Genomic DNA, 12185 nt, shown 5'->3' with positions numbered 1-12185 from the left:
AACTCAAGCTACATTGGTAATTTACATATTTATTTTGTTATGTAAATCATATTTATAAGTGCTATTTTCACAGAGAAGTGATTCTTTGTAAATTGTAAATATATTGCTGTTTTTGTTTTTCTCTTTGTGTTGATTGCATGTCTTTGTATCAGACCTAAGAAAAGCCCCATTACAGATATTTCAAGATAAAAACAAAAGTGTTCTTGTTTTTTGTTCGCATCCCTCCTTGACCATTTATACAATCAAAAACAATTGCAGAAATGAAGGTCAACATCCTCCTAGCCCCTGAAACCGAGTTTCTAGTATCTTAAATGATTCTGGTTCAATGGTTCTCAAAGATGTTCATGTCAAGGACCCCTAAATTAATATATATTTGGCTGCGGACCCCCATCTGAAAATACAAGTTTTTCACATTCTTTTCACAGATTTATTTGAAAATAGCATATCTACACACTCTCATAACACTTCGCATTGCAGGGCGTTATGAGCTTGTAGATCGGCTATTTTCAAATATCTAAAAAGTGGTTATACAGATTTGTATGGTATATTAACACATTTTGCTGGGGACCCCCTGGAACCACCTCAAGGACCCCTGGAGGTCCCTGAACCCCACTTTTGGGAACCACTGGCTTAAATGACGAGTGTCAATTGAAATGAAAAATCTGAATAAATGACGGGAGAAACGCTACCATACAGGTGTAGGCCTACTGCATCAATGCATGACATAATTCATCAAATAAGTCGTAAAGAACAGTCCATGGACAACACAAAGAGGGATGTTATAGTAGGGTTGCAGTGCAAACCCCTCATTACAAAGACAAATGCACATTTGAGAGTTCAGTGCTACAGTCAAACACCGCATAGACAGTGGTCTACAGAGATGTGGTCTGATGAGTCATCCTTCCCCATATTTTCCACAAGTGGGCGAGTGCATGTGTGGCATACACCAAAAGAACAGTACAGGCCTGAACGCTAGATCCGTACAGTGAGGGGGTCTGGTGGCTCTGTGGAGTGCATTGTCCTAGCATGGCTTGGGTCCACCTGTACCCTAAGAGGGAAGGGTCACTGACAATCAATACAATAGTTATTCTCACCTTTATCCTATGATGAAATACTTGTACCCTGATGAGAGTGGTATGGTCTCTTCCAGGACGACACTGCCCCCATCCACAGGGCATCTGAAAGTGAAAATTATGTGAATCATAATAATATATGCTATGGCCTTCACAGTCACCAGATCTCAACCCAATTGAACACCTATGGGAGATTTTATGACTGGTGGTCTCCACCACCACCATCGTCAAAACACCAATTGAGGGCATGTCCTTTGTTAGAATGGTGTTCCATCCATCCCTCCGTGTAGAGCAAGGGTTCCCACACCTTTCAGGCCCTGACCCCCCAAAATAATCATATTTGAACTGGGGACCCCCCACCCCTGACAAGCACTTGGAATTGTAGGCGTTACATTTAGTTTGGTTCCACAGATAAATATTGTGAAAATAGCCGATCTATAAGCTCACAACGCCTCGCCTCGTTTGCCTCTTTCTTGCGTAATATTTGACAATTTGGTATTTTAAAGGTCTTAACAGTCATTAAATGGCAACCTAAAAATGTGCAGACACCCGGTATACACTTATACTGTATAATGGTGTTTACTGTTGAGTGAAAAAACAATGTTGCACATTAAGCTAAGCATCTGGGGACCCCCCAAAATAATTTGAAGACCCCTCTGGGGGTCCCGACCCCCATTTTGGGAACCAATGATGTAGAGTAACAGAGATTTATATAATCTCTGCCAAGGCACACTAAAGTTATTCTGGTGGCTTGTGGTGGCACAAAATCACACAAAACATAATAAAGTATTTCCAGCAACTGTTAATCAATTTACACTTCCTTCTCTCTCTCTCTCTCTCTCTCTCTCTCTCTCTCTCTCTCAAAACACACACACACACACACACACACACACACACACACACACACACACACACACACACACACACACACACACACACACACCGTGTGTATATATAGGTTAAACGTGCTGTAGCTTACTGTAGCCTACATTATAATCATCCCTTTGCACCATATGTAATTCCTGGCTCAAATGGGAACCTTTGGCTCGTTCCCTGTAATTACACTGTACATAAATGACAGTTTCACTCTGACTTAGTCTCTCTGGACGCTCCCCAGAAATATGACTCCCAACATCGACTCCCTGACACAGACGGCCATGTGAGCACCCACCCCACCCCTCTGAGGAATATAGACCCCCTATTTATAGAGCTGGTGGTGGGGCCTGTAACCCTGGGCTCTGCATAAACTTTCATTGCATCCCTGGCAACATTCTACGCACATTCTGACACACAGGAAAGAGAGGGTGTGTTTGTGTGTGTGTGAGTGTGTGTGCGAGGAAGTGTGAGGGATTGAGAGAGAACAAAGTTTGAGGACTTCGCATGAGAGTCAGGGGCCTGCAGTGGAAGGATTACGAGGACCGAGCCAAGCATGACAGGCAGGACAACAAACTCTTCCACCTGTTCTGCACTGAGGCCTGTCGTTTGAAGATCGTTATGCAGTTGGATCTATTTGTTGAGGACAACGCTCTGGACAAGATCTCGCTTCGCTTTGGGGTTTTGCGGCGACACATTTGATCATCTACAAAGACAAAGAGCGAGGAGAAAACAAGACCTTTTAGGATACAAAAACAGCAGTGGTCTTTTTTGGGGACCAGGGTAATGTGTCATCGGAATCTCCAACATAGCTTTACATTTTCATTATTACAATAATTGATGGAGCAGCTTACTTAATCATGATTATGTGCTGAAATTAGACCTTTAAAATACAAACTGATTGCATGCCAATATAACAGCAGAAAAAGTTTATTTTATTTTATTTGACTTACTCATTTGCTGTTGCTACTCTGAGCTACTGTGCGTTTTATGGTGCTGTGGCTCAATGTAACTTGAGATCTGCAGTGCACCCCAGTAATTACATAGCACACGCAGGACGATTTCTAGAGACATTTGTAATTAAGCACAATTCTATTTATAAAAAGTAACCAGGCAAAGGGCGAGGTCTCCATCGAAGGAGAACAGGAGGCCACAAGGACACCCGTGCAGAGACGTGGAGGCCTGAACTTCCACTGGGCAGAATCTGTGGTGTATAGGGGACAAAAGACACCATGGACTCCCAAGGAGGACATTACCTCAACAAGGCAGCTGTGCTGTCACTATTAGGCGCAGCTCGCATGAGTCAACTTTTTCTCGGCTGCACCATTATTGCCCTAGTGTCCCACAGTGCGGGATACAGCTACAGCTATGGGAACTTCTGTATGTTCGTGTGGTGTTTCTGCTTCACCGTGACAATGGTGATATTCGCCGTGGACGTGACACGGCTCCACGGCTGCATGCCCATTTCCTGGGACAACTTCACCGTGGCCTTCGCCATGCTGTCCACGCTCATGTACGTCACGGCCTCTGTCGTCTACCCGGTTTACTTCCTCCAGACAGAGTGCCCCCTGGAGGACTGTGAGGTCAGGAACTACCGGATCGCTGTCACGGTCTGCTCCAGTGTTTGCTGTTTCCCCTACGGTGCGGAGGTGTTCCTGACTCGGGCCAAGTCAGGTACAGTGGTGGGCTACATGGCCACCGTGTCGGGCCTACTCAAGGTGGTTCAGGCCTTCGTGGCCTGCATCATCTTCGGGGCCCTGGCCAACAACAGCGAGTACACCAACTTCATCGCCACCCAGTACTGTGTGGTGGTCTACAGCCTGTGCTTCTCCATCACTGTGGTAGTGGTGGTTGTGACCGTGTCAGGGAGGACCTCTGCTCTGCGCATCCCCTTTGACCGCTTCGTGGTCGTCTACACGTTCTTCGCTGTGCTCCTGTACCTCAGCACCGCACTAATCTGGCCCATCTTCAGCTTTGACAAAAAGTACGGCAACACAGACCGTCCCACAGACTGCCCACCGGAGCAGTGTACCTGGGACACCAAGGTGGTGGTGGCGGTCTTTAGCAATGTCAACTTGATTCTCTATTTCATTGATCTGGTCTATTCCCAGAGGATCCGCTTTATCTCCAACCAAGCTGCTGTCTGATAAACTCTACACTTGATTAGACCTTGACCTCAGAGACACATAGACAAACAGAAAAGCTGAGGCCTCACCGGAAACGTTCTGTCCAGTCAGACCCAAATGAAGGGTTTCAGAAGAACTGGACCCCTGAGATAACCAGGCCTGGGTATTTGTGGGAGAACTGGGCCCATGACAAAACTGGGCAGGGTCATCGGTCATAGAAGTATCTTATGAGGTTACATTTGGTAAGAAGCTTTGAAAACAAATCCCCTTTCCTCAAATTTTACTATTCAAAGAAACACTTCTGGGGTAATCTCTCAAGACAGATTCAGAGCTCCGCAGCTGAATCTGTCGGCAACTCCCATTACAACGTGCAGAGTTGTTGTTATTAGGAATGAAAACAAAGGAGCACCACCGGAAGAGGAGGGCTGAAGGAGAGTAAACGGGCCAACATCCGGTCTCTACACTGGGAATTCGGCGGTGTCCCAGAGTCAAATTCAAATCTTCTTTTTTTACTGGGGTTACATTTGGTTCACAGTGTCTCAAAATGTTCTAATTTTACAAGCACACACATCACCTCCCACCCCAGCTATGGGCAAAGAAAGGTATTTAGCATGAACAATGCTTAGTATACAGGTTGTTACAGATATACATTTGAACAGGGTCCATCTCCTGCAGGCCCAGTTCACACCTGGGCCCAGTTCACTTGCATCCATATAAAGGACTCAGCCATATGTAGATTGATGATTCCATGATGTGTGTTCTTTTTTTAAGTGTTTATTTCTATTAGTATTAAATTAGTATTAAACATCTGTCATATGCAGCAAAGCTAATAGTATTATTTATGATACATATTGCCTATAAGGCTTTCCCCCAGTTTTGCAGTGGGCAGGAAATCCCTGCTATGTGTGTTGTGCTGATGAGCTGATTTTAGCCATGTTGCCTTCAGAGGTAATGTTTGGTGTATCTCAATGCATTCTCTTTCTTTTATAATACTTAAACGTCATCAGTGGTCTCAAACATGAAGGGGAGAGAACTGAACACTTTTGCGATTGGCTGATCGGTTGAAGAACTAGCAGCCATACAAGTTAAGTCTCCAATATACACTGAAAATATTTTATGAATGGAATAAGAAAGGTTTTTTATATATATATTTGACTAACAACTGATATTTATCCTAAATTATTTCTGCTGTAAATTATATATCTTATCTTTTTTTTTTCATTTGACTGATAGACTATTTAAATTATAATTCTGCCAACTGTTCCAATAGTATTGAAGTGCTAAACTATCATCTCCCCATACTTAAAAAATAATCAAAATATTAAAAAGTTCAATATGCTTTTGATTTTATAATTTGAATGTTATGTGCAATATTGATATGAAGATTAATATTACAATTGCAGTATTGAGGATATAGTATCAAGCAGATTATTATTTTCCTAAGCACATTGACAGTCAAATGGAATGTAATAAAACATACTTGTTCCATATCTCTGATCTGCTCAATAAACTGGGTCTCTTGGTTTCCATGTGAATGGCTTTGAGTGAGAGAACAGGTATTAGACCTTTATAGAACCATTACGGTGAAAAAAGCAGATCTATAAGCTCACAAGGCGTGCATTGTGAGCATGTGGATAGCTATTTTCTGGTGAATTCTTTGGTGAAGAGCGAAAATAGTGGGGGGCCTAGGTCCAGCCAACTAAGTACAGGGTTTAAGTGGTTTGTCTGCATGACTGTTAACTATTAGCAGAGAGTTATAAGCACATACGTCAGTGGGTGTTGGGATAAGTGCATTGCACTTTTACAGTGGGCTTTACTAGTTTGAGACAAGTCAAATCCACGCACCAAGACAATATTCAGACTTCCTTTATTGACACAATGTTTCAATCCATGGCGGATCTTCGTCAGCCAGGTGGTCAATTTAAAACAATAAACTCTATGTCACCTGATATGTGACCTGAACTCACAACAGGTAAGAATAGACACATAGAGCTTAATGCAATACTAACATGCTTAAATATAATACATTCAGTTGACAAAAACACAATATATGTCTCTGTCTTACGCTACAGACAAAAGTCTAAAAAGGGTCTAAAATATCTACATATTTCCTATATGTAGATAACCTATTGCCCCAGAGAAAAAGATACAACATAGGCTAACTGTATGTATTTTACAATCTTCAAAAGGTTTAAATCAGGAAAACAAACTGAGACATTTCAAATGAACATTTACTATAGTTCAGCAGTGTGTATTGATCTCTATTGCTGTGTATTGTTCTATATTATTGTACTGATCACATCCCGCACATATTTGTCTTACTTGAAATTTGAATCATGAGCCTTTACAGGTTGTTCTGAAAACTGCTATCTTTTATTTTATTATTTATTATCTTAATGCTGTTGATGTTTTGAGTAAAGTAAAGTTCTTTTTTTTCTGTCCTTATTGTCTCTTATCAATAAATGTCTTGCTGTTGACAAATAACATATTTTGGTTCCGAGCCAAATGTCCAAATATTATTTGTATTATATATATTTTTCTCATAGTTTAGGTCAAAAAGGTCAGTAATTGACCGTTATTTACATAACAAATGCTCTGTTTGTTTATTTTCTTTATTTATTTTATCAGATTCTGTGATTGGTCATTCTGAACCGTTATTATTATACTATATATTACAATAGAGCATTGGTTCTCAAAAAAAATATTTCAAGGACCCCATAACGCTCAGATTTACACACCTGTAAGGGTCAATTTAGAAGGCCCTCAAGGAACCCTAACAAATGTTTTTTCTTTTTTAAACTGAATGGGTTTCCAATTTCCAGAAGCTAAAAAAAAGCTTTCCTGTGCCCATACATGAATAGCCCTGTAGGCCATTGGTCTTCAACAGGGGTCCGGGACCCCTAGGGGGTCCTAAGATTTTACTCATTAACATGAATCCAACATATTAATAGAAAAGATCTTGTGTAAAACAACAAACAAAAAAAAGCATTATGTAACAGGGAGACCTGTCCACATTCAGGGTTCTGTGCCCACGCCCCAATTACTCAGGTGTGAGAAGTTCACTGATCACCTCTTCCCCTATAAAACAGGTGCTCACTCACATTTATAGTGCTCCTTTTTGTGTGAACATTGAACACTAGCTTCAAGCTTGTCTGAGCAAGGTCCCCCCCCCTTTTCTGTTGATGACGAGCTGCCAAGAAGTTGATTATTAGCCAGATGTGAGGGCAAAACTAGCCTGATAACCAAACTGCCACTTGATTTTAATTGTATTTTTCATTGTGTGGTCCAGACCAAGGTTGGAAGCCAGGGACGTGCACAGATAGACACTAGGTGGTGCTATAGCAACTGCCCTTTGCCCTCTTGACCAGAAGTGCCCTTTTGAAAAAAAGGGGAAAAAAAGTTTTTCTTTTTTCAGTTTACAGCAGGGGTCTTCAATAGGGGGTCCGGGACCCCTAGGGGGTCCTCAGAGTTACTACAGGGGGTCCGCCAAATCTTTATGTGATATGATTTTTCTTTTTACCATAACTCGAAACCTAGCATCCCTTTTCTGAGGAGAACTTCAGCCAAAAATAGCAGATCTACAAGCTCACAACGCCTCGCGCTGCGAGGCGTTGTGGGCTTGTAGATCGGCTATTTTTGGCAAAGAGGTATAGGTGTAGAGGGAAAAAAGAGCAGACCAAGTAAACAAAAAAAGTATAATTTACTTGAGCACCTGCCCCTCAAAATGTCTGTGCGTGCCACTGTTGGAAGCAGACAGCAAAAAGATTTAAAAAAAAGTCGTGCTGTGGGGGAGAATGGCCCCCTTCTATCCAATCCACTGCATGCTGTTGAGTTGATCTGTATGTCTGCACCTAAACCACATAGTGTGTAGTAAGCGTTAACGGTTTTGCAGTGCACTAGCGCTTGTGACTTTTAAAAGTTTAATCTGCAACACAATTTATACAGAAGCCTATGTACAGTATGCAGTTGACGACCCCTGCTGTAGGCCTATAGGCCAATAGTGAAATAGTGTCAGAGAGGACAGCAGTGGTTGTAGACCAACAGCAGAGGGCAGCATTTCCACATTATTAGTAAACACTTGACGTTCTAACATTCCCACTTGAGGGCAAGTAAAGTTACACACAGTGATTTTTGAGTGGTGCCAACCACTCCTATATCTGACTTTGTCTGTGTGTCCGGGTGTATGTACAATAAACAAACATTGATGACAACATCAATACGGGGCTCATCAAAGGCACCACTCTCTTCACACAGGGTGTGATTTTTTTCTTTTACACTGCAGTTTATTTGAGAAATTTCAGTGGCATATCAGACAACACATTTCACATTCAGAGCATATTGTTTGGTGGAAAACCAAACCTTAACATCTTGTCCCTCAAAACAATGCAAATTTCAGGTCAATCATGGTCAAACTGCAAGGGTGCATGGCAACGGTATGTGTTTTGTGTGACATCAGAACAGAACTCCTATATAGCAGCCTATATACCAGTAAAATTTTTGCTACCACCGGTCTGGAGTTTGAATAACACTGCTGCACCGCTGTGCCTGTTTTCGCCTTGGATAGTGCGATGGAGTGCCAGGAAGACAAAGGGAATATGAGCGAGACTGTGGTCGTGCCGATCGGTGAATGCAACCCTGAGGTTGTGCCGATCGGTGACTGCAACTCTGTGGTTGTGCCGATCGGTGAAGACAACGCAGGTAATAATGACATGGATAACGACTATGACGGCAAGAACATGGCTCTCTTCGAGGAGGAGATGGAGAGCAACCCTATGGTTTCATCTCTCCTCAATAAACTGGCATACAATCTAACCGATGGCGCAAAGGAACACAAAGAGGCTGATGAAGACGAAGAACATAAAAAGAGCAGTGTCAAGCGCCCTAAAAAAATGGAGACCTTCATGGGTGTTTACCTGCCCTGCGTCCAGAACATCCTGGGGGGGGTCATCTTCTTGCGTCTCCCCTGGATCGTTGGCACAGCAGGCCTCGTTCAGACTCTGGTCATAATGTGCATGTGCTTCCTTTGTACTTTTTTGACAGCGATATCAATGAGTGCAATTGCTACTAATGGCATGGTACCAGCTGGAGGCTCCTACTATATGATATCCAGATCTCTGGGTCCAGAGTTTGGGGGAGCTGTGGGCCTCTGTTTCTACCTGGCAACAACCTTCGGTGCCGCTATGTGTATATTGGCTCATGTAGAGGTTTTGCTGACCTACATTGTTCCTAAGGCAGCCATCTTCATCGCTGAGGGTAAGGAGGGGGAGATGGATGCCTTAATGAATAACATGCGTGTTTATGGCACCTGTTTTTTGATCCTCATGGTGATGGTTGCCTTTGTTGGCATGAAGTATGTAAACAAACTGGCATTGTTCCTACTTGCCTGTGTCCTCATTTCCATCTTGTCTGTTTTTGCTGGCTCCATCAAGTCCGCATTTCAGCCTCCTGACTTCCCTGTTTGTCTGTTGGGGAATCGCACGTTGCGAAACGATAACTTCGACAAGTGTCTGAAGACGGAAATCATCAACAACGTGACCGTCACCACCGAGTTATGGAATCTGTTCTGCTCAGGGCCGGAGCTCAACGCCACCTGTGATGAGTACTTCCGTGTCAACGAAGTGAACACGCTGCAGGGGATTCCCGGGCTGACCAGTGGGGTCATCTCAGACACCCTGTCGACGAACTACGGTCCAATGGGCATGCTGATAGAAAAAAGACACCAGGCGTCTAATCCAGTAGCTGATAACGCCAAAGACATCTACAAGCCATACGTGGTAACCGATATCACCACCTTCTTTACCATCCTGGTTGGTATCTACTTCCCCTCCGTCACATGTATCATGGCTGGTTCCAACCGATCTGGGGACTTGAAAGATGCCCAGAAGTCCATACCCATTGGAACACTCCTGGCTATTGCCACCATCTCCAGCATCTATGTCACCTGTGCTTTTCTGTTTAGTTTATGCATTGATGGCATTGTGCTCCGAGATAAGTATGGTGACTCAATTAAAAGGAACCCTGTGATTTCCACACTGTCCTGGCCCTCATCTTGGGTGATAGTGCTTGGCATCCTTTTTGCCACCTGGGGCTCAGGGCTTCAGTGTATGACCGGAGCTCCACGTCTGCTGCAGGCCATCGCGCAAGATGGCATAATACCTTTCCTACAGGTGTTTGGCCATGTTAGAGCTAATGGAGAGCCCACCTGGGCGCTGCTGTTGACTGCATCAATCAGTGAGATTGGCATCCTCATGGCCTCCGTGGATTCTGTGGCTCCCATCCTCACCATGTTCACCCTAATGTGTTACCTGTTTGTCAACCTGGCCTGTGCTCTTCAGACCCTACTCCGCACACCCAACTGGAGACCACGCTTCAAATACTACCACTGGGCTCTGTCCTTCCTTGGTATGAGCTTGTGCCTTGCAATCATGTTCATGTCCTCATGGGCCTACGCTATCACAGCCATGGGCATTGCTGCCTGCATCTACAAGTACATTGAATACAGAGGGGCAGAGAAGGAATGGGGAGATGGGATCAGGAGTTTATCTCTTAATGCTGCACACTATGCTCTTATTTGCCTTGAGGAGTCGCCACCACACACCAAAAACTGGCGGCCTCAATTGTTGGTACTACTTAACATGGACACAGATCTGGTTGCAAAACACCCTCGCCTTCTGTCCTTTACCTCTCAGTTGAAGGCAGGGAAAGGCCTGACTATAGTGGGGAGTGTCCTGAAAGGAACTTATCTCAAGAAGGAAACAGAGACCAAAAAGGCTGAGCAGAGCATCAAGTCATCTATGACAGCAGAACATACCAAGGGTTTCTGTCATGTTGTGGCATCCTCCAACCTGCGAGATGGCTTGTCCCACCTTATCCAGTCAGCCGGGCTGGGAGGGATGAAACACAACTCGGTCCTGATGGCCTGGCCTGCCACCTGGAAGCAGTCCAACCTCTCGCAGTCCTGGAAGAACTTCATAGAGATTGTGCGTGAGACCACGGCGGCTCATCAGGCCTTGCTTGTGGCCAAGAATGTGGACAGTTTCCCCACCAACCAGGACCGCCTGGGGGAAGGCACCATCGATGTGTGGTGGGTGGTTCATGATGGAGGCCTGCTGATGCTGCTGCCCTTCCTGCTCCGACAGCACAAGGTGTGGAGGAAGTGCAAAATGCGTGTCTTCACCGTTGCCCAGATGGAAGACAACTCCATCCAAATGAAGAAGGACCTCCAGATGTTCCTCTACCACCTCCGACTGGAAGCGGAGGTGGAGGTGATGGAGATGCACAACACTGACATCTCAGCTTTCACCTATGGGAAGACACTTGAGATGGAGCAACGGTCTCAGATGATCAAAAAGATGCAGCTGTCCAGGATGGAGCGGGGGAGAGAGGCTCAGCTGATCCATGACAGGAACACAGCGCCTCACGCCTCACGCCGTGACAAAGCCAAAACTACGCATGAGCCGGTCCACATGACTTGGACCAAGGATAAGAGCTTAAACGAGCGCCATCGACGAGAGTCCAACAACTGCGTGCCCGTACGTGAACTCAAACCAAACCATAAAAATGTCCGTCAGATGCACACGGCGGTTAAGCTGAACGAAGTGGTTGTAAATAAGTCCCAGGGAGCTCATCTGGTCCTGCTCAACATGCCTGGGCCACCTAAGGACAGAGAAGGTGACGCAAATTATATGGAGTTCCTGGAGGTTCTTCTTGAGGGCCTCAACCGAGTCCTATTGATCCGCGGTGGTGGTCGTGAGGTCATTACCATCTACTCTTAGGAAATTATGTGGATCCCGAGATCCACAAAATGCCTTAATGAGTTCTTTCACTGTTGCTTTTTTATCTCTGTCGTCATGTTGCCGCAGTACATACGTCTATATATTTTCTCCCCAGTTGGCAGAAGGAATTATTACAAGTCACTGATATTATTACAATTTCATTGGGGGGGAATTGGATCATCTGGATTTTGAGATACACCTGTTAATGGCAAGACCTAATGTGGATCTTGGACTTCAAGTGACCATCCTGTGACATCAGTCATCTATGAAGTATCTATGACATGTGACAAAAATGTCTGGCGTGGTTTCAAACCCCATTGAATCCCATTATAAAATGT

General features: G+C 44.3%; 2 protein-coding genes across 2 annotated transcripts; both read left to right on the top strand.

The window, feature by feature from the left end:
• Positions 1 to 2370: 2370 nt before the first annotated feature.
• On the top strand, positions 2371 to 6513 carry myadml2 (myeloid associated differentiation marker like 2). The gene has a single exon (XM_084071785.1). It carries the CDS (start codon positions 3179 to 3181, stop codon positions 4091 to 4093), a length of 915 nt encoding a protein of 304 aa, XP_083927911.1. The 5' UTR covers positions 2371 to 3178; the 3' UTR covers positions 4094 to 6513.
• Positions 6514 to 8640: 2127 nt separating this feature from the next.
• LOC311054747 (solute carrier family 12 member 7-like) lies at positions 8641 to 11847 on the top strand (the record flags this gene model as incomplete). Its single annotated transcript, XM_084070752.1, has 1 exon — positions 8641 to 11847. One exon carries the CDS (start codon positions 8641 to 8643, stop codon positions 11845 to 11847), a length of 3207 nt encoding a protein of 1068 aa, XP_083926878.1.
• Positions 11848 to 12185: the final 338 nt, after the last annotated feature.

This window comes from Gymnoscopelus microlampas, assembly GCF_963454915.1.
Source record: "Gymnoscopelus microlampas genome assembly, chromosome: 11".
NCBI classification, from domain to species: Eukaryota; Metazoa; Chordata; class Actinopteri; order Myctophiformes; family Myctophidae; genus Gymnoscopelus; species Gymnoscopelus microlampas.
This window is presented reverse-complemented; position numbering and strand designations above follow the sequence as displayed.

Excerpts from the sequence above, each read along its gene's own strand:
- myadml2 (XM_084071785.1), top strand. The coding sequence starts at position 3,179 with ATGGACTCCCAAGGAGGACATTACCTCAACAAGGCAGCTGTGCTGTCA.